The following is a 23,331-nucleotide window of genomic DNA, read 5'->3' as shown; positions in this document are numbered from 1 at the left end:
CAATGATCGGCAGCAGGTCGAGGCTAATAAGAGAAAGTAACAAGCCCCCAGAGGAGGTGCCCTCCTTACAAGGAGCCATCACTGCTCCATATCGTTTAGGAAAACGACAACTTCCCCATATCCTGGTCTAACTGAGAAATGAAGTGTGCTTTGGGAGGGTCCTGAATTTTTAAGGCTGCCTAACAGTTCATAGTTCGTCTGGTAAAGATTAGAGGAATTTCAGAGAAAGACATTGACAAGACTTAATTTTATTCAAACACCACTGGTTTTCAGGGTTTTTAAATAAAGATACATGCCTTTTTTGAGGGGGGGGAGGCAATTTAAGTGCCTACTGTGTGCTAGTCACACTGCTAAGAGTTTTGTAAATAAAACCTCATTTGATCCTTACAACAATTCTAGCAGGTAGGTGCTATTATTGTCCCCATTTTACAGTTGAGGCTACTGAGGAAGATAGAGGTTAAGTGAGTTGCCCAGGAGTCAATCAGCTAGTAGGTATCTGAGGTCAAATTTGAATTCAGGCCTTCTCGACTCCAGAACAAGTACTCTATCCATTGCATGTGTTACATAGCTACCATTTTAGAAATACTGACACCGGGGAGAGAGAGAGAGAGAGAGAGAGAGAGAGAGAGAGAGAGAGAGAGAGAGAGAGAGAGAGAGAGAGAGAGAGAGATTGATTGATTCTAATTTATACCAGTCTGTTTCTCCTTTTCTGGACCCTAGAAGGGAAGACACCCACATACACACACTTCACATGGATAATTAATATCCTATTGCTTGCCTTCTCAAGGGGTAGGGAAAGGACAGGAAAGAAAGAGAATTTGGAACTCAGAATTTTTTAAAATGAATATTAATAATGTTAATAATTATAAAAAATTTAATTGGGAAATATTTAATGAAATAAATATATATATATAATTTTAAAAAGAAATACTCTGTCATTTTTTCTTATGTATTGTTATTTTGATTTATTAAATATTTTAAGATCAGATATAGCACATCTGCCCCTAAAATATTTGCCTATGATTACGAAGACCTATTTTAACAAAATAACATCTATCCTATTGTTCTAGTTACCTTCTTAAACTAAAAACATACCTTTGAAATATGATTTGTAAGACATAAGGATTTCTATGTTTATTATTTTACAATATCTAGACTTTGAGGCTGATCAATAAATACTGTTGAAGATGAAATAATTTTTTATGCATATGCCATCACTAGAAGTCTCATTTTTGTTTTTGTTTTTGCTCTTGTATTCCTGAACAAAATTATAGAAAATAAATGGGATTACAGTTTCTTCCCTGCCCCTCCCCCCCGGTGATCTAGTTCCTTAAGAAACTGCAAGTGACAGAACGATACTGGAACCCTAAAGTGATTCAGTTAAAAAAATCTTATTTTATTTTGTCTCTTTTCTTCTCAATAGGAAATAGTCCTCAAGATAGCCCAAGAAATTTCTCCCCTAGTGCCTCAGCCCACTTCTCCTTTGCACGAAGGTAGGCGTGTGTGTATTTGTGTCTGTCTGCATGCATGTGTGTCTGTTGGAAAACTGGATGTATAAAGTGGGGAGGAAATGATACTTGTACCTAGTGGAAATTTGACACACAAGCCCATATTAAGTGTTTTATGAATACTTTCTTTACCCAGTCACCAAGGATTCCCACAAATAATGTGATCTTCATATGAACTTTAGTGATCTTGACCTTGTCAGTAAGAAGTTAATTGTTTATTTTTTGCTTGGATATTAGTCATAGCAAATATATCATCAGCAAAAGAAAACAGGGAACAATTACTCATAAAACTTAACTCTTTTTAATTCTCCAATTAAAAGAAAGAAAATGCCTCCATATCCATACCACTTTTGCCTTCATAGCCAAATATTCTACTTTAAACTGGATTTGAGAACAAATTAGCTGAGTAATTGCTTCTTTTTTCTAAACCAAACTCAAATTTTTTAAAAAGGTTACATTCATATTTAGTAAAGCCTTATAGACGTGGAAAAAAACAAACAAACCTTGAACCAGTGTTTCACTGGTGGGGAGAATTGGCATTTTTATCACCTCCTTTTACCAACGTAGTTATCTCCCTCACTGCTCTTCATATCTTGGAAGCAGAAAGAACACAGTATATAGTTGTCTTAAAGTAAAATCTGCTTAATTTTTAGGTTAACTTGTAGGTTTACTTTAGTAACTTTAAAGAAGGTGTGCTAGTGAGTTAGTTAGATGAATCTTGTGATTTCCTGTAGAACATTCTTAGTGGAAATCCTCCACTAGGAAATAAAATGTCTACAAGTGGTGTTGAGGTGCCATAAAGATATTAATAAGCCCTGTAAAAAGTGAGTCAGGTTTTTCCCTTTTCTGCATTAGGATCGTTTTCATTAATTCTTCAGAATAGAGACCTATGAGATTAAGAAAAATAATTAGTGCATTTTAGTATCTTTGAAAATAAAGGAAACATGCTAAAGAGGTACAAATCTCATTACACTATGCAATTAAAACTAGTACAAATCATATTCTCTTAATCCTGGTTGACTTATAAAAGTGGAGAGTTCCTAATAATTAAGTGGGTGAATTTGGCTTGCTTGATAAAAAAAAAAATAAACATACAGAAGCTCCCAGGCATGTTAATTTTTGTCAAATAGACCATAAACCGTTACAGTGGATTATCACAGGAGAGCTCCAGTTCATTTCTGTGTAAATTTCCAGATGGAACTCCCTACACGCTCCTTCAAAAATTATTAATTTGGGTAGGGACTTGAGTGATCATATATAACTCTAAAGTCATGTTGATCTATATTGTTTAATACCATGGGATCTCTGTTACTGGGAGTTGGTTTTCATGCAAGGAACAAGGAAATTCCACACGTGGACCCCCATTCCATTTGTTGTACATTCCTGAACTGAAGGGGTAAAATAATTATTTTCTGAGCACATCTCATTTTGGCAATTAAAAAATGTTTAGATATAAAAATTAACATGAGTGAAATAACTAAGTCTGAACATCCTTTTGGTTTTGGATAAAGGAAAAAAAGTTCACTAGTAATATTTGTGGACCTCATATCAGTCATACACTGCATGCCAGAAGATGTTATCGATAAGGTACCTTATTATAATTTCACATTGACTGATTTGAAAATTAGAAAGTCACATTATGATATATGACTGCTTTCAGAAGTAGCTGTTGGTATAAAAGTATTGAATGCATTTTGTTCATGATAAATTTTTTAAATGAAATTTGCAGTAAAAGGATTGACACAGGAAATGTGACTTAGTAGATTGAGTCTGATATCCAAGAATCATGTTCCCTTCAGCTCTAATTGTATCTCTGTCTGGGCTGAGCGACCTGACTAGAGTTATTTAACCTTTCTATCCCTTAGTTCCCTCATTTGCAAATGGAGGTAATAACTCTGTCTTCCTTTTCAAAGAAGTTGTGAAGGTTAACTAACAATTGGAAATTGCTTTCAGTTTCATTGGAAACACCCAGCATTGTGTAAATGCTAGCTAATCGTAAGGTCTTTCCTTACAACACAAGGTTTTATATATGCTAAGGTAAATCCCAGAGTACATTTTCATAAGCAAATTGTAAAGTCTTGAAAAAAGTTTATAGTGGAACTATAGATGCAGCAAACTATGGCATTATTCACCAATCATAACAACCTTTCCTCAAGTATAGCTTGGGAGGCTGCTTTTATAGGGAAGCAGGGAATTAGAGTGTCCTCTATTTAATTTAGATACGAAAAAAGTTCCAAAGTAGATGTTTTTTATCCTGTGTACCCAAGGAAATATTGAAATTAAACAAATTATTTTTCTTCTTCAAAGGCTGGGTTAATATTTGGAGGGTTTTTTCCTTTATTTGTAGTAGAAAGAAAATTGTCCTTATATTTTTTTCATCAGCATTGAAATGTTGATGCTGGTTATTTTAGCCATTATATTTGCATCTCATATTTCCAACAATTTTTTCCTTATTTTTTTTTCATTTAATTTAGTGCAAGGATAAAGCTTATATAGAAAAAGCCTCATGAGTCAAGTTTTCTTCCTAGAATTTTATTGATAGCAACTAAAGGGAGGGAATGTTGAGTCAAACTAGTGGGTACCAAATGCCCTTTCTGTGTAATTATGCTTTAAAAAGGTTCTGTTTCTCCTAAGCATAGAAAGCTCCTTATGATGTGTAATTGTCATGGTAACGAAAATGCAGTGATCCTTTGTTTTTTCAACCACATTCTACTAAAAAGACCCCCCAAAACTGAGATAACCAGACAAGGTACAAGTTATTCTTGGTCCATAACTGCACTGTGTACAATGCATGTTCTCATTTTAACATGTTCCCAGTTGTATCTTTTGAGTAGTAAGCAAATGTAATTTATTCTTCAAAATTAATAAGAACACATCTCTTAGAATTGTTCATTCATCTGAAGGATGCTCATTGATTCCTGAGGAAAAAAAGAGATAATGAATCACACAAGCGCACAAAAATCATGGTGAGGAAAATGGTATTCCTCACTTTTTCTGGTGACTAGTTTATGATAACTGATATTAAATGGACTGAATAATTCTTCTTAATATCCTTTTTTTGATAAAATAAAAATATGTAGGTGTTTTAGATATAAAGTGCAGGAGTAGAGAGTTTTTTAAAAATCTTTAATGACTAATAAAGAAAACAATTTCCCCAGAAATTGTCTTCTCTATTTTTGTTTGCATATCTCTTTTGAATATATAAATTTGATAATTTCATATTTAGTGTCTGTCTATGAGTTCAGTGATTTTAAAATATTTTGGGATAAGATAATTATAACAATGACTTAAATCCCATTTTCCTAGTGTATTTACAAATGTTATTTTGCTTCTGTTCTTTGAACATTCTTGATTCAATTGTCCTCCAGTCATGGTCACAGAAATGACAGGTAAATTTTGTTTAAAACATATAGTCTGTGATGTATATCCATTTGAATTTTTCCATCTTGTCTCTGTGGGCCATACAAGTCAACCACAAGTCATGCTGGCCTAATATAGCTTGAGCTTCATTTTAGGTCAGAATGTTTATTTTTCACACTAATAGTTAACTGTGGCATTTTTCAAATTGAAGTCCAATCCTATTGAAGTTATTGACTTCCCATCATTTGAACTATATGTGCAAGTGTGGACTCTAAATTTTCTTTGTGTTTGCCTTTCATTTTTTTTAGTGGATTGATGTAATCGTGGCTACAAATAAATTCCATTTTTAACAGTGATTCCAGTAGCCCTCTGTGAAATATATTTCCTCTTTTCTTTTTGGTATCTCAGCCTGTTGTCCTCAGTGAACTCTAATGTGTGTACACATATGTCTGTGTGTGTGTGTGTTTTCTTTTTGTTATCTAATTGTTAACATAATCGTTTCTTGATTTACAGATAGAGACATGAATGCTTTCACTTTCAAAGATTTTAGGTTATATATTTCCTTAGTGTCTCCCATCCCTTTTCCTAAACAAGATTAGTTACCTTTTGTTATATTCCTTTACCTCAGACCCTTGGAATGACCTTCACTCTGTAGTTTGTCAGCCTCTCATCCTGCACTTAGCATATGAAAATAAAATCAAGCTTCTATAAGATGCGGAAATTCTTCCATAAAGTTTTGGCACCCTTTTATTTGGCACAATATAAAAAACCTCTCCCTTCTGCCTAGCACCCAGTTACTGTGATAGGCAGAAAATCTTCTGTTGTAGGCTGTCTATAAGGATAGCTGTTTATTCATAAATTTTTAAAAAGGCTACAACCATTACGTATTGTGTGACTGGGTCATATGATTGATGCCATAGCTCTAAGTGTTGCAGATTTTAAGGCCAGTTGTTTTCTTAGTGCTAAAACAATTAGCCACAAAGACCTGAACCACTGGGAAAACTCCCTGTGTCCATTCTTTTAAAGGTGTGTTTCATTTAAACTCAAAAAAATCTAAAATAAATTTAGAAAAAACCAAAAAAATCCTACTCTTAAATTAGTGAACACAAAGCTTTTTATGCAACTGAATTCCACATGACTGATGAAAGGTGCCAGTGACATAATTTAGATCCAAAGTCAATCCTTCCTTCTAAAGAGCATGATTCCAGATTACCTGTTACCTGGTGGGGTGTTTTTCCCCCTTTCCTTACTTCTCATTAATTTGAATGTGCTGAGCCTAACAGTTATAATTATCCCTGGTATTCATTTTGTCAAAGTATATTAGTGAGAGATCAATAATATGGATCAGCCCATTCAGTTTCTACTTGTTTCAGCCTATTGACTCTGTTTAAATAAAAGTCAAGCTGGTGCATAATGTTTGTTTACCCCAACCATTGGTGAGAGTTTATCCATTCTCATACACCCTGTTGTGTATTATTTCATTCACTTGCCTAAAAATACTTGATTTGCCCTGCGATTTCTATATGATAATACTCTAGTGTTCGCTTGCACTAAATTCAGTGTCTCAATAGGACTGATGGACGCCGCTGGTCTTTGGCCTCTCTCCCTTCTTCTGGCTATGGAACAAATACACCCAGTTCCACAGTATCTGTAAGTGTCTGATATTTTTTCCCTCCTCCTAACACCTTAGAGGTATCATGCAGGTATTTTTTTGTTAAGATGTTTCCAGCAGAAAGTATAGACTAATTTGTATGTGTCTACCACTCAGGGTAGATTTTGCATCAGATGATAGCCATGGCAAATAAAACAAATATGCTTTTTTATTGCAAGCTTTTCCTTTGTGGTATCTAAGAATAAAGCCCAGTAACAGGAAACTTGTCTTTATAAGGTGATATTCCCTTCAACTTTAGCCTAGATTCTATAAAGATTTGAGGCAAGAGCTTCAAATTTGTCAAACTTTTAGCCATCTTTTACTTTAATTCCATGCCACTGGAATTAATGTAATTAGATAATTTCTTGGAAATTACTGGGATCATGTCAAGAAATCCTCTGCTTACCTCTTATGTCTCCCTAAAGATGATATAAGCTTACCCAAAAAAATGACAAGAATTGAACCTTGGGACCTATACGTCTTATTTTGCAAGGTTCATCTGTGTTCCAGAGAGTGTAGGAAGCATGGACTGTAACGTGAGATTCTTACTCTAAGGAGGAAGCTAAAAAGAACCCAGTAACAGAATAAAATAAACACATAAAAAGATCATGGTGGGAATAATGAAGGTCCGTTGCACAGTGTTATAGAGGCTTACTCCATCAAAGTCATAGTGCAACAGAAAAGCCAGGCAAATGTTGAAAACAATTTAATAGGGCAAGTAAATTCTCTCCAAGTTTTTCTCATAAAGATGTGAAATATCTGTCATTGGAAATAAAGACTAGACTATCCAAGCATATTTGGAAGTGGTAGGAGCACAATAAGGCTCAATAAATGATTGATTTTTGGCAGTTTGAAGAGTTATGCACTGTGTTGGAGGATAAGAAGGTGACCTTGAGGCCACTTCCAAGCCTGTTTATTATAGACCCCTTTTCCTTTTCCTTGGCACCAGATTGTCCACATTTGCTGATCATGCAGTAGTCCCTATAGTAAGTAGTTAAACACCTATTAGTCACAGTAGCCAAGCAGTTGGTATAACACAGGCATTGTGCTTATACACTATTGACATTGTACGGTATATGTGTTCTTCTCAGAATATATTTTAAGCCTCCTTCCTTCCTTGTTCACCATGTTTCCTATCTCGATACCATGTGTCAGTGTCAAGAAAGGATGCACCTTATTTTTCCATCTGTTACTCTGATATGACTTGGCATTGGCATTTAATTTATCATCTATCTCTTTTGAGAACTATCTAGACAATTTCATTTTGGTTCCATCAGAAACTAAATGTACTATGTATGAGCAAAAAGCTGAGTGACAACAGGCTTCCAGCTAATAGTAAGCAATCACAAAATTTTAGTGGGGCCGTTTTCGTTGGAAACTGAACCACATCATACAAGTCGAAAACATGGAAACCTTCTTGTAGAAACACATTTTGAATTGACCCCTGCCTCCCCAAAAAACCTGCCATTTTGTTCAAGGTAACAAATAATTCCCAGACATCTGGACTATTACAAGTTTACCCAGTATACTATTTTTGCCTTCTCAATTTGGTATGATGCAATTTCTTTTGAGAGAAGAGTGGAAGAAAATGGTCCGTTTTTCCCATACCTATCTAAGGTTCAAAATATTCTTGAGATGAACCAGAAATTAAAAAAAAAAACTGCATGGAATCCTGCCACTTTGGAGTTGTGTGGGGGCTTTGGAGGGCACCATCTAGTCCAGTCCCCTTCTTTTATAGAAGAAGAAACTAAGACAGAAAAGTGAAGAGTCCAGAGAGTCATAGAGAGAGTGGGAAGCTAGTACTAGAATCTGTGTCTCCTGCCTCTTGATCCAGTGATGCTTTCACCTTGCACTGGTTTGTTATGACCACCACATGTCTTATGATTTTACTGACAGATATGGCTGCAACAGTATTCTGTCTCATGCTATCTTCAATAAGCTTCTAAAGAAAGCACGTCTATGAGCATCACTAGTGAAGCTTATGTTTGGTTACACTAACAGCTTCCAACTAGCTGAAAGAAATTTTTTCTTTTTTAATAAGTGTGAATTTTATTAACATAATTGATCCTGGAATTCCTGTGTGCTGTTGTTGTTGTTGTTGTTGTTGTTGTTGTTGTGTGTGTGTGTGTGTGTGTGTGTGTGTGTGTGTGTGTGTGTGTGTTGCTTCAGAACCAAATATTGGCCTTTAAAATTACCTCCTGCTTAAGTATCAAGGAAGCAATTTAATGTATGGCTGTAACTGCTATTGTTTCATCAAAGCATCAGCATCTCACTTTACCCTGGGTAGAAGTAATTAATAGATACTAGAAATGCGATGCCTTATATAGTTCCACTGTCTTAAGCCTTAGCCTGTCTTTTGAGATTTGGAAAATGGTTAGTGGTTACATCTTCTGATTCTATAATTGTTTAATATAAAACAGATATGGAGAATGAGACTCAATCCATATCCTCATGGTTTAAATAGCTATAACATGAATAGAGATAACTATAATAATACTAATTGTATTAGATGTATTCAATAGGTACAAAAATCCACTGTGAAGATGGAGAGTGGGGAGGTATAGCCATGGTACAAGTTATCATAGCACAGATCAAATGAGGAAGTTTTCACAGAGGAGTGGGGTATCATTTCAGTTGGGATAACCTAACTTTGCCGGTCTTGTTGCAGTCATCCTGTTCCTCCCAGGAGAAGTTGCATCAGTTACCATACCAACCAACACCTGATGAATTACACTTTTTGTCAAAACATTTCTGCACTGAAAGCATCGCCACGGAGAACAGATGCAGAAACACTCCAATGCGCCCCCGTTCTCGAAGTCTCAGGTGACTTGTAACTGTTTTTTACTGGAAACTTATTCTCTTGGGTCAGCTGATTTCTCCTAGAGCAGTGGTTCTCAAAGTATAGTCTGGAGATCGCTTAAGCCCTTTCAGAGGTCTGTGAGGTCAAGTTTTATTTTTTTTTAAATTTTTGTTATTTTTAATTTGTTTTAATTTCTAATTTGGTAAATATTTACAGATACAACTCACATAAACAAAAATTCTTTGAGGGGGGATTCTCAGTTTTTAAGAGTGTAAAGGGGTCTTGAGACCAAAAAGTTTGAGAATCTCTGTTCCAGCATCTACTTTTTTTAAAGCTTTCTTTTTTTCTTAACTCCATTCTGCAACATGAGTTGATTTCTTAATTATTATGAATGTGATGTTTGTTCACCTAAAATAATCCTACTGATTATCATTGGAAGACATCTTCTTTTAGTTATCAGCATTCTGTTAGCAGTTATCACATAAGACTCAAGACTTTCTCATAGTACACTGGAATTTTCAGGACAAGATAAATACAAATAACTGAATTATGTTTTCAAGAACAGTTACCAGTCTTATTCTTCTTGCTTTTCAAGACTTCCTTGAAAACCAAAGTCAACTAGGCAAGATGATGCATGTCTATAATCCCTACTACTGGGGAGGCTGAAGCTGAGCTCCAGTGCGATGAGCTGCAGTGTGTTATAATTGATTGAGTATCTGCATTAAATTCAGTACCAGGTTGCCTTAGGAGAGGCAAACCACCAGCCTAGATCAGAAATTGTAATAAATCAATGTTCTTGTGCCAATCAAAGTGAAGTCAAGCTCTGTACTTCAGCCTAAGTGAGACAGGGAGATCCAGTCTTTTAGAAAAGATGAAGAGGAAATAAGGAAGGAAGGGAGGGAAGGAAGGAAGTAATGAGTGAAGGAAAAGAAAGTGAAAGAAAGGAAGGCAGAAGGAAAAAAGGTAGGCAAGGTCAGCAGAAGTGGAAGAAAGTATGCTCTTCCTTAGATACTTGGGATCTCACTGACATAGGTACTCCCTGCGTGCACACCTTCTCATCCTATGTAACTTGTCAGTTTTCCCCTACCGAAGAGTTCTGAGGGCCTTCCTCTTGATCTCTTGGCTTTACCTAGATAACCATGGAGCATCCTGGCAGTTCTTCAGCTATGTCTTGCTCTCACCACAAGAGCAGTCCATGTCCTTTCCAAGTAAACCATCCCTCTGATTATATCCTTTACCTACATAGCAAGTTTAAATCAATAAAAATCACGTTTTATACATGACTCTTTAGTCAGAGTTGGGCCTCTGGTCCTGTGATTTCATCAGTGTGGGTCATTCCCTCCATCCATGCATATTTTCAGCTTTATTATCTTAGTACTTGAATGACTTGCCCAGGATCATGTGACTAAAGGTAAAACTTGAACTCACATATTTCTGAATCTGAAAAAAACAAATCTGTATCTACTGTACGGGGCAGCCTGTCATAGACAGAGCTTTAGGTTTCCTTATTTTAGATATCTCTTCCTTCTCCCTCTAATGAGATTCCCTTCCCATGTCAAAGTATCAGCCGATTTTTTTTTCAAAATTTGATTCCTGTATTTTCTGTGGAAACCAACTGGAATAAATAAACAAATCAATGGATGAATAAGTGAATGAGTAAACGAATAGATCAAATAAATAAAACACTGAGTTTTGTGGGTCTCATTGAGATATTGTTTCAGCTGAACTATGATCTAGTGGCTTGGACCCAAGCTCTGGCTAATCCTAAGGTTTCAGGAGCTGGAGTTACTTAAATTTATGTTCAACATCACTTCTTAGCTTCAGGAATTTTTCTCTTTTTAAGAAAATTTGTTCTTATTTAATGAATGGAATCTGATAGTTAAGTTAACAGTGCTACAGCATTTATAAACCATATAATCCATAAGGATGTATTTTTAAAAATCCCTGAGGTCTCAAGGAAAGCCTGTTTAATGGTAGCTAGCATTTATATAGTATTGTAAGGATTGCAGAGTACTTCACAAACATTATCTCATGATATCCTTATAACAATCCTGGGAGGTAGGTTTGATAATTAGCCTAATTTTACTGATGAGGAAACTGAGGCAGACAGTCAGTAAGTGACTTTGCCTGGGGTCACACAGCTAGTTAAGTGTGTGAGGCCAGGTACAAACTCATGTCTTCCTGATTCCAGGCCCAGTACTCTCCATTATGCCACATAGATGCATATATCAATGCTTTGTGAGGGAAGTATATATTCTACCAAATATTCCATGGGTACTATTGTTTATTTAACAAAAATTTCCCAGATATTTTCTCTAGGAAGTACATGATGCTCATACCAATTAAATATAAAATCTATATGCCTTTAAAAAAAAACAACAACCATGGCAGACAGGTAGAAGATGATAAACATATTATGGGAATAAGAAGGCTTACAGGATCCCAGAATTTCAGAACTGAAAGAGACATCCATGGCCACCTAGTCCAGCCCATACCTGAAAAAAAAAAACAGTCTCCCTTCTAACATCACCAAGCACCGTCTACTTGAAGACCTCCAGGAAGGTTGAAACTACTGTGTCTCAATGTAGTTCGTTCTACTTTTGGATGGTTCTAATTGTTAGGAAATTCTTCCTGATTTCAAGACTAAATTTGCCTCTTTGCTGCTTCCCCTGATTGTTCTCAGCCCTGCCCCAGGGGACAAAGAGAACTAATCTAAGCTCTCTTCCACATGGTAGTCTTTCAGATACTTAAAGACAACTAGAATCTCACCCCTTCCCTGCCCCAATTTGACCCTTTCTCAGAATCGCCTTTTTTAAAGGTATAAAATAAAATACACAGGACTAGAGGGGAAACCAATTGTATTAGAATAGTTATCGATATATACAAAATGTTCTGTTATCTAGGTGAAAACATTCCCAGTTCCTTGAAATGGTTATTATCTAGAATAAACTCACAGTTTTTCAGTATCCTTATTAGACCATCTCCTCTGGTTTTCTCCAGATTCATAGTGTCCCTCCTAAACTGTGATGCCCGTAAGACTGCAGATGTTTGACCAGGGCAAAGTATACGTGTACTCTCTCCTCTGTATTCTTGTAATCTATATCTCTCTCAATAAGATCTCATTAGCTGAATCTGGCTGAATCTTTGTGCATCTTCCATGTTCAGTACACAGTAGATTTGCCTATACATGATGCCTCACTCAGCATCCCATGCAAATATATAGTTATTACGTGCATTTTGATGATTAAATAAATGGTTCAGTACTCAGCATGGGACACCTATGCTATGAAAGAATTTTAAACCGTTTTAGTGTTATGAGACAAACTGCGGGTTCCTGGTGTAAGCATGAAATAACAGCTACTTAAAGCAAGAGTTCTTAACCTTGGATCTATGAATTTTTTTTAATGTATTGATACTATTTCAAAACAATTGGTTTCCCTTCTAGTCCTATGTATTTTATTTTATTCCTTTAAAAAATGATTCTGAGAAGATGTCCATGAGTTTCACCAGGCTGCCAGAGGGATCCATGGCATATAAAAAGCTAAGAACCCCTGACTTGAAGGGTCTATGATATTGTACCTTCTTTTGATATTAGTGACTAATTAGATTTAATAAAAGAACTTTTTTAAGATTTTATTTTTAATTTACGGAACAAAACATAACTTTATACTAAGGTATGTTTAGTTTTAGGCACCACGGGTTGCTTCTCCTGAGATTCTTTCACCAATATTATGACAAACAATAGAGCCCAGTTTAACCAAATAAAATTGCTGCTCCCTGTATTGTGTTCTAATGTAAAATTCTTTTGTGGAATCCCATCTTTTCTGTCTCTCATGTACTATTCAGTATTTTCATGTACTATTTAATGTGTGTATGTATATACATGCACAAATGGCTGAGTCTATAGTGTATTATGTAATCTGCTTTTGTAACGAAGGCTGCATAGTACTTTGCATGCAAACAGATTGTTTATAAATATGAAACCTCCTTTCATTACATGCTGTGACAAGTTTAAAAGGATAATGTGCTTCCCTTGCAGCCCTGGACGTTCTCCCGCCTGCTGTGACCATGAAATAATTATGATGAACCATGTCTACAAAGAAAGGTTCCCAAAGGTAATGAATTGTGTTTAAGATGCACAGCATCTCTGCTAACAGGCAGCGTAGGTTTTAAGTTTGTGTATGGTGGTTTTGTTATTGGAAGTAATGATCCAATCCAGTAATGAGTTTCTTAAAGCAGGCACCAAAGTCTTATTAGAAAGATAAAATCACTATAATTTTTTTAAAAAACTGCTGAGAACTGACCCTTCTTTCTTTAGGTTTTACTGAACTGGTTCTAAAATTAATTTTTACTAGTCATAGACAGTCTGGGAAGCTATTGTTTAGTAGTTTTTATTTAAATTCAAAAGTCGCTTCTGGTCCCTTCATGCTATCTGTGTTCTAGGAATAACTTGTTATGCCATGAGAAGCCCTCTTTTTTTTTTTCTCCTTTTCACCTATAATCTCATAGGTTATCCATACACATAGGCAGAATGAGTTTTGGATTGTTTTCCTTTATTTTCTCCCCGTCTCTCTCCCCAACTCCATCTACTCTCACAGCCTTCCCACTTCTCCACTCATTATATTTTGAAAGTTAATTATTGACTTAGATCTGAAAGTGGAAAGTGTTGTTTTGCTTCTTTAGCTCTTAGAATGAGAGTTAGATCATCATGAAGAGGAATGAAAGGCCAGGACCCTGACCAGGAGGAGCTGTGATATATTCCTCTCTTATCATTATCCTCATTCTCCGAACAATTTGGATTTTTGGGAAGAGGAGTAACCCTTGGAAAATTCTCCATTTTCCTCCCACTTCAACCCTCCCACCCTTGTAACCCCAAAGAAGGGAACAAAAGGAAACCTTCGTTTCATAAATCAGGCACAGAGTACTTATTATTTTTAATGAGTCCAACATTGATGTCATTGATTAAAGCAGTTTGCGCTATTTATCACATGTCAGCTGTTCAACAGGAAAGTAGACACTGATTCTTCGTAGAAACTATTTTCTTTATTGGGGAGAGACAGAGGCATTGAGGGGAAGTAAATACCAGAGAAAGAGAGTACAGTGGTGTATGATTGGGGATATCTTAGGCCAGGCGTCCAGATTAGGTAATAGGTGATTAGAAAGAATTGAATAAAGTTGGAAAATGAAATCCTAGAGTATTTACTAAGAGAATCTTCTTGTGCTTCTATATATATGAAATAGGTTTCAGGGATGAGGGGTGCAAAGATAATAAGAGAGGTGGTATATCATGGTGGATATAGAGCTGGCCTCACAGCCAGAGACTTGGATTTAAGTCCCACCTCTGACCCATGTGCAAGTCACTTAACCAATCAGTGCTCTAGACAACTCTTTCTAAGTTACAGAGAAGGTGCCAATACCTGCACTGTTCAAAGGAGTTTCCTTGCCTGGAAGTTCTCCATAATAATGAAATCACCAGTCACAACCCCATCCCTATGACTGTCCCTTAAAACAATAACAACAAAGACTGTTGGGCATATTTAACAGACCATCTGGAATAAGACCAGTGAAGAAATGAAGGCATCCCAGTGTTTGTACATAATTTGAGCAGTAGAGAGAAACTTACATAGGCCATTATTCATTTGCTGGGTTGCAAGCCAGGGAATATAAATGGTTAGCATTCCATGTTATTGAGCATTATTTACATGGTAGTATTTCTTATACTACTATCAATATTTGTTAAAAATAACCAGAGGCTTCAGAAAATGCTAGCTTATTGTGATAACACAATTGGGAATATACACGTGCGTGTTATATCATACCTGTTTTTTTTTCTTTTCTTCATTAAATAGGCTACAGCTCAGATGGAAGAACGTCTACAAGAAATTATCACCAACTATTCTCCTGATAACGTCCTCCCCCTGGCAGATGGAGTGCTTAGTTTCACCCACCATCAGATCATTGAACTGGCTCGAGATTGCTTGGATAAATCCCACCAGGGCCTCATCACCTCACGATACTTCCTCGAATTACAGCACAAATTAGATAAGTTGCTACAGGAGGTATGAACTGTGCATTGTACAGAGATAATTATCTTTTACTGGAAAATTGTATGAGAACATTTGCTTAAAAGTTGTTGCAATGAAGTAGTTGAGGTTGCTGTCTCGAGGAAAAAGAAATAGATGGTGAAGTGCTATAAATTCATGCTGGTTGTTGTTGTTTAATGTAATTAAAAAGTTAATGCAGTAACCTTTATGAAAAACTCAGGGCCCAACAATGTATGACTCCAGGATAAGTGGATTGTGAAGGATTTAGGAGCAGTCATTTTTTTTCCCGTAGTCCGCAAGTTATAAATTGCCTGTGTATGTGTGCATGCCTTTATGAAGCTATCTAACACTAATATCTGAAAAGGGTAAATGGAAAAGTACCAGCTTTTCCAAGCCATATGCCCTGTTAATTAACCTGTATGATGTTGGGTAGCAAATGGCAAACCTTAAATTTTCACTAGTGTCAGCTCTTATTCTTTTTTTAAAAAAACCGTCCCATTTCCAAAATGAAAGATAAAGAGAGGACCTGTCTGGGCCTAACATTTGTATGCATAACTCTTGATAACACTCTAGGAGTGTGTAGCACAAGTTGCAGAAGGGGATGGGGTTGGGGGGAGGAAGAGAGTTGAACGGACTAAGTCCATAATAGAGTTCCTTTAACTAATTGAAGCAGATCAACCACAAATAAAAGCGGTAATCAAGTCTATTAGACGGATTTTGTCTAAACGTATTATGGGAGATACAATGGCCCTGTCTTGACATCACTTGAGGTTGTACTCTCAGTATATTAGCATAAATATGTGCTAATAAGCACGATGAACAACCCCATCATAACTGGATCTTAGGGGAAATTTTTGGTGAGGTAGTGTGTATGTGCTAGGCCACATGTCAGCTTGCTACTAACGTATGCTTGACTTAACAGCAGGCAATAATCTAATCCTGTTGCAGTTTTTAATGGAAAGGTCTGGTGAAAATCAGAACAAAGACCCTATGGAAATGACTTTTGATTCCCCTAGGGGCAGTTGGGATTTTTTAAATGGCAAGCTTCTTGTTGGAAGATATAAGTTAAGGCCAAAAATGCTGCCAGTTAGCCCTGTGGCTGAGGCTTCCTTTGCTTCTATTGCACTCTTTCTTTCTTTCTTTCTTTCTTTCTTTCTTTCTTTCTTTCTTTCTTTCTTTCTTTCTTTCTTTCTTTCTTTCTTTCTTTCTTTCTTTCTTTCTTTTTTGTTGAATTTTTTTGGGGAAGGATGCAGTTGGGGTTAAGTGACTTGTCTAGGGTCACACGGCTAATAAGTGTCTGAGACTGGATTTGAACTCAACATCCTCCTGACTCCAGAGTGTTTTATCCACCGTGCCACCTACCTACCCCTTGAGCTTTTCCATAGTGTCCCCATTATTCCCAGATGGGTCCTGTGTTTCCTGTTTCAGTCTAAGTTTCCATCCATTGAACGTGGGTACTTAGGCCTACTTGTACTGTGAAAAGAGAATGATCAGAAACCTCCCCACTGCTCACGACACACACACACTCTCTCTCTCTCTCTGTCTCTCTCTCTCTCTCTCTCTCTCTCTCACACACACACACACACACACACACACACACACACACACACACACACACACACTCTTACCCAGTCACAGATTGTGTTCAGCTTTTATTCATCAAGGTGAGCTACAGTGATATTATCAGATGTGTTTTATACTAGTCAGTAAACATATATTAAGTGCCTACTATGTGTTAGGTACTGTGCTAAGAAGCACTGGGGATAAAAGAAAGGCAAAAAACAGCCCCTTCCCTTGTGGGACTCACGGTCTAATGGGGTGGACCACATACAAACAAATGATGCACAAACAAGCTATACACACATTGGAAATCATTAACAGGGGGAAGTCACTGGTATTAAAGGGGATCAGGAAAAGCTTCCTGTAGAAAATGGGTTTTAACTGGGACTTGAAGGAAGCCAGGAGGCAGAGGTGAGGAGGGAAACCATTCCAGGCATGAGGGACAGCCAGAAAGACTTAGGCAGAGTTGGGAGATGTACCATCTTGTGTGAAGAACAGAAAAGAGGTCAATGTCACTGGATCAGAGTAATGGGAAGAGGGAGTGCAAGGTGTGAAGACGATAGGGAGCCACTGGAGTTTACTGAGTGAGGGTGGAGAGTGTGACAGGGTCAGACCTGCACTTTAGGAACATCCCTTTGACAGCTGAGTGGAAGATGAAGGCCTTACTGGAGGTGGTATCAGAGGAGAGAAGGGGGACACATCCAAAATATATTGCAGAGGTATACTTGATCATCCTTGATGATAGACTGGATATGGGTAGTAAAAGAGAGTGAGGAGTCAAAGATGATTCCCAAGTTTTGAGTCTGGGCAACTAGGAGTGGGAAGTTTGGAAGGGGGTAGAGTTTGGGGGAAGATAATAGATTCAGTTTTGGACATGTTGAGTTTAAAATTCTGCTAGTTAGAGACATCCAAGAGGTTGGAGATATAAGACTGGAGGTCAGCAGAAAGATTAGGGCTCGATAAGTAGATTAAAGAATCATTAGCATAAAGATAATAATTGAATCCATAAGAGCTAATTAGTTAACCAAATGGAATAATGTAGAGGGAGAAGAACAGAGGACCCAGGACAGAACCCTGAGATACACTCACAGTTAGCAGGCATGACCCGGATAAAGATCCAGTGAAGGAAACTGAGAAGGAAGGGTTCAGATAGGTAGAAGGAGAACCAGGATGACCAGTGTTCTGAAAACCTAGAGAGAAGAGAGTATCAATTAGGAGAAAGTGATCATCAGTCTCAAAGGCTACAGAGAGGTCAAGAAGGATAAGGATTGAGAAAAGGTCTTTGGACTTGACAGTTGAGAGATTGTTAATAACTTTGGAGAGAGCAGTTTTGGTTGAATGTTGAGATTGGAAGCCAGACTGTTGAGTTAAGAAAAAAGCGAGAGGAAAGGAAGTGGAAGCACCCATTGTAGAAGGTCTTCTCAAAAAGTTTAGCCACAAAAGACGGTAAAGATTTAGCAGGGGATGGATGGGGCTAGTGAAGGTTTTCTGAGAATTGGAGAGACATGAGCATGTTTGTAGGCAATAAGGAAGTAGCCATTAGACAGGCAGAGAATGAAGTGTAAGAGTGGGTATGGGAGAGGGAAAAATCTTCTGGAGAAAATGGGATAGAATGGGATCACTTGTGCATGTAGAGAAACTTGTTTTGGCAATTAGAGGGGTCACCTCATCATGTGATACAGGGGTGAAGGAGGAGATAGTGACAGACAGCTTTTAGGTGATGTGAGAAGAGGAGGAGGGGAGAAAAGGGACCTCTTGGCATATGGCTTTAGTTTTTTTTTTTTCCCGGCAAAATGTGAGGCAAGATTCTTAGCTGAGATGATGGGAGAAAGGGGAAGCCATGGGAAATTTGAGGAGGGATGAAAAGATTTGGAGGATACTCTGCAGTGAGTGGGATAAAGATAATTACAGAGGTGTAAAAGGATTGCCTTGCAACTGTGAATGCCTAGTCAAATGATGTAACGAATTCGTGTAGACCCAGTCAGTCTGGTTTCATGATTTTCTCCTAATTTGTTTGGCAGCATGCGTGTGCCAATGATCCCAGTGAAACTCATTACTTAAGTTTTTTTTTCCCCCTCATGTGTCTGTCTGCCATACTCCTGCTAGCCTGTTTCATGGATTAATTTCTCTTTACCATGGGTTAAGTCTGGAATATTCTGAACTGGCATCATAATGGATGATGACCAAGTCATGTTAATTGGTTTATAGCAAGATAATGCCTAACTATTTGGATAGAGACGAGTGTGTGTTTGTAGCATGAAAATCATTCCTAGGCAATAAGAACATCTTTTGTGCTTCACTGTAAGCTCCTTGAGTGTAGAAATGGGTTTATTTTTGTGATGGTATTCCCAGCAATTGCTTAATAAATGTTTGTTGATTTCTTGATTGATGGATTTCTTGTACAATGCCCGTATCTCAATGGATAAACGTTTCTATTCACCATTTTATTTTTCAACGGTGAAAACTCTCTTCAGAACCACATTTGCCATAGGGCATCAAGGGATGAGAATGCTAAAAATAAATCAAAATAGACAGGGCTGGCAAAGACACCCTCACCAGAGTTGAGTGTGGGAACATGGCTTTGGTTTTCTTGTAGTGTGTTTATTGTTAGTTCTCAGCTGTGATAGATGTTCAAGGGATAGCAGGGTTTCCTATAGCCTCTTAGTGCATTGCGCCATTCTTTTACGTAACTCAGGAAAGTGTCCCCCTGGGCTTTGAGCAGTTTGATTTAGCTAATACTTTTATTAAAGTTGTGAGGTTGAGGTCAGTTCAAACTGAATGCTTTTTGGATGTCTCAGTCCTTTTGCTTAGGTGTGTTTGTGAACAGAAGATATAACCTACTCTCAGATCTGGGTCAGAATTTTATTTTGACCAAGGCTTAAAATAGAACATGTTCACCATATCTATTAGTGTTCTTGTTTAGTAGAACATTGCTGACAACCAGAACCAAATGTTTCTCTTCCCAATTGTAGTTCTCTTTCAAATTGATTTTTTTTTAATCAAAGCTGGTATAATTTCTTTCCTCCTTTTTTTAATTGTAAAATTAACAGATAAAATCTTCTTTGAGTAATAACTCCTGTCTTTTTATTTTATATGATAATAATTGAAAATAGAAAGGAAATTAATATATATTCTTATGATTTTTATAATGGTGTTTCCATAACTTAAGCAATTTAATGAGATAAAACCTTTTTTTCTTCAGAATTTACCTTTTAGCCCTTGTGAATGCTATTAATATTTTGTTCAGTTTTTCATGTTGTTCTTAGATACATAAAGCAGTGATAGTATTGTATTAGATAGGAACCTCATTATGCAACTTCTATGGTCAATATAAAAGGAAAAGGGATTTAAAAAATATATATATGAATGAGGAAATGATGATTATCTTTGAGAAAGAAGAAAAAACACACATGGCTTCTTGGTATTCATTATGTCTCACAGACTCTTGTCTTTATTGAAGATAAAAAGTTAGAAATTGTAAGTGTAATTTAAGTCTTTATAAAAATCTCTCCCATAGATGAAAAGAGTCTTGGAAAAGTTAGATATGATAGACCTCTAGAGAAAATTAAATGGGAACAGAAAGTAATATACTTTTTTCTCAACAGTATATGGCACTGTCACACAAATTGACCATTTATTAGGGCGTAAAAAACCTTACAAACAAATGCATAAATATTAAATATGCCCTTTTCAGACCAAAATACAATAAAACTTGCATTCAATAAAAGGCCATGGAAGCACAGATTAAAAACTAATTGGAAACTAAATAATCTGATCCTAGAGAATGAGTAAGTTAAAATTATCTCCCATGCTTCCCTCTGTGTATTTTCTTTTGTACATACTCAATTTTCCTATCACTCACCAATCATCTTTCTATTTTTCCTTTTCTACATTTGCTTCTGCTCTTTGCTTCTACATGCCTTTCTCTACATAGGGTTTAAGAAACATTTATTAAGCCCCTTCTGTGCACAAAATACTGTACTAGATAAATATATATATGCCCTCCCCTCAAGGAGTTTACAATCTAATTGGGAGACAGCCACATTCACATGAATCATTATAGTACAAAGGAGAATATGATCCATGCCAATGACAAGTCCAGACAGAGAGCTATGAGACATTTCATGAAGGAGAGAAAATTTTGAACAGGAGGATTTGAGGGGAATACCTAAGATAGGCAAGTATTTCAACCAGCTATTGCAGAGCAGAGAGTCCATTCCAGGAGCATGGCAAATGGCATGAGGAAAATTATAGTGTATAGACTGAAAACAGCTGCAAATAATTCAGTTTGGCTTAAATATAAGCTATATAAAGGGAAATGAGTGAAAGTTTATGAATCAGCTTATGAAGAGTCTTAAATATGATGGTAAGGACTCTTTATAAGGTAAGAAATGGAAAGATACTGAAAGTGTTTTGGGTAGAGAATTGGCTTGATAAGAGGAATATTGATTGCATTAGCAAGATTAACCAGGTAGCAGTGTGTAAAGATTGAATGGAGAAGGGAGAGAATAAAAGAAGAAAGACCATTTAGAAATCTGTTATCACCACTACCCCCAAAAAGGAAATAAAAATATTACCGAAGTCCTGCTGAGAGTAAGATAAGGAGGTCCTTACTAGGGTAGTGGGAGTGGAAAAGACAGAATTGGGTGTTAGAGTTGTTTCCTAGTTAGAATTGACAGATATCAGCAACTGATTGGGGTGTAGTGAGGTATGAATAAGAAAAGACAAGAAGTGAAAGGTGACTGAGGTTATGGACCTAGATATCAAGTAGGACCTTGGAAATAGAGTGAGGGGAAAAAACAATGGAAACAGAAATAAGGCTTATGTATGGTGTTTGTTTGATGGGAGGAAAGGGGCAGTGGGGTTGAGATTATGAGTTGTCAGCAGAAAGTCCAGGTAGTTATATACAAAAGGTAGTTAGAAATGCAGAAATACAGGTCCTTGGGCATCTGGCTATCAAGTACTGGAGCAGCTATGGCAGCAAGCTAGCCTGGAGGGTGAGAATCACTCATAGAGATAGAAACCACTGGGAAAAAAAAGAGTCTACGTGGTATTTATCAGGCCATATTCAGCAGAAATGAAATGTAAAGTAGCCCATGAACAGCCCTGATGCAGCTGTCCCAAATAAGCTGCATGTGTTAGCCTCTCACCTGATTATTATCAGTAGGACTCTTTATTGCTTAGTATTCCCTTTCGGTGTGGGGAATAAAACTGCCTGTTCCATACCAAGGTAGGCAGGCAGAGAAAAATATAGGATTGCGTCACGGAGAGAACAAAGGTTTGGGAAGCATCCCCAGAATGCCATGCCAGGAACAGAACCCAAGGACCATCCAAGTTTAAGGTGTTGGGAGGAAGATGAGCAACAAGGTTAAAGACAGAGAGGTAGGTAGGATGAGACTCGTGAGTAAGATGAAACAGATGACAAAGTAGCAGAAAGATGCATTGGTCAACAGTGTCCAATTCTATGGCAAGGCCAGAAGGAATGATTGAAAAAGGTCTTATTTGGATTTTGTGATAAGAAGGACATTATCATTCTTGAAGGGAGAACACTTTTAATGAGTGGTAGGGATCAGTAGGGATCACGTGCATAGAGAGCTGGGCCTGAAGTCAGGAAGACCTGAGTTAAAATCCAGCCTCAGATATTTACTAACTGTGTGACCCTGGGCAAGTCACTTATAAAATGGAGATAATAACAGCAGGTGGTGTAGTAGATAGAGTGCCAGTTTTAGAGTCAGAAAGACTCATATTCCTGACTTTAAATCCGGCCTCAGGCACTTACTAGCTGCGTGACTTTGGGCAAATCACTTCACTATGTTTGCCTGCATTTCCTCATCTGTCAAATGAGCTGGAGAAGAAAGTGTCAAAACACTCCAGTGTCTTTGCCAAGAAACCCCAATTGGAGTCATGAAGAGTCCAATACAACTGAAAATGACTGAACCACAACAGTCTCGCAGGATTGTTATGAGGATCAAATGAGAGGTTATTTGTAAAGTGCTTAGTAGCGCAGTCCCTGACACATATGAAGTGCTATAAAATATTGGCTATTATTGTTATTTCCTGATCTGTAAAATAATAGCACCTACCTCCCCGGGTTGTTGTGAGGATCGAGTGAGAAAGTACTTGTAAAGCACTTAGCACAGTCTCTGGCACATGGTAAACACTGTATTCATGTTCCCTGTTGCAATATTATGAGGGGTTGAGTAGTAAGGATGAAGAAGTGGAAACAGAGTTAACAACAACAATAGCTAGTGAAGAGAGCATGTTGTACACAGTCACAGCCACACTGTGTGATGACTAACGTTGATAGACTTAGCCCTACTCAGCAATGCAAGGACCTAAGACATCTCCAAAGGTCTCATGATGGAAAATGCTATCCACATCCAGAGAAAGAACTATGGAGTTTGAATG

At 37.1% G+C, this 23,331-nt stretch overlaps 1 protein-coding gene across 7 annotated transcripts in view; it reads left to right on the top strand.

The window, feature by feature from the left end:
* The window catches only part of MAST4 (microtubule associated serine/threonine kinase family member 4), a 781,800-nt gene that overhangs the window by 684,811 nt on the left and 73,658 nt on the right, over positions 1 to 23,331 (top strand). For all 7 annotated transcript variants that reach the window (XM_078153164.1, XM_021007208.2, XM_021007207.2 and 4 more), the window contains 5 exons: positions 1,424 to 1,493; positions 6,440 to 6,518; positions 9,188 to 9,342; positions 13,359 to 13,434; positions 15,169 to 15,378. In XM_078153164.1, the coding sequence (XP_078009290.1) occupies positions 1,424 to 1,493; positions 6,440 to 6,518; positions 9,188 to 9,342; positions 13,359 to 13,434; positions 15,169 to 15,378 (590 nt within the window). The remainder of the gene's footprint in view (positions 1 to 1,423; positions 1,494 to 6,439; positions 6,519 to 9,187; positions 9,343 to 13,358; positions 13,435 to 15,168; positions 15,379 to 23,331) is intronic.

This window comes from Phascolarctos cinereus, unplaced genomic scaffold, assembly GCF_003287225.1.
Source record: "Phascolarctos cinereus isolate Bilbo 61053 unplaced genomic scaffold, phaCin_HiC Scaffold_4;HRSCAF=312, whole genome shotgun sequence".
Lineage (NCBI taxonomy): Eukaryota > Metazoa > Chordata > Mammalia > Diprotodontia > Phascolarctidae > Phascolarctos > Phascolarctos cinereus.
Note: the sequence above shows the minus strand (reverse complement) of the source record. Positions and strands in the feature narration are given on the sequence as shown.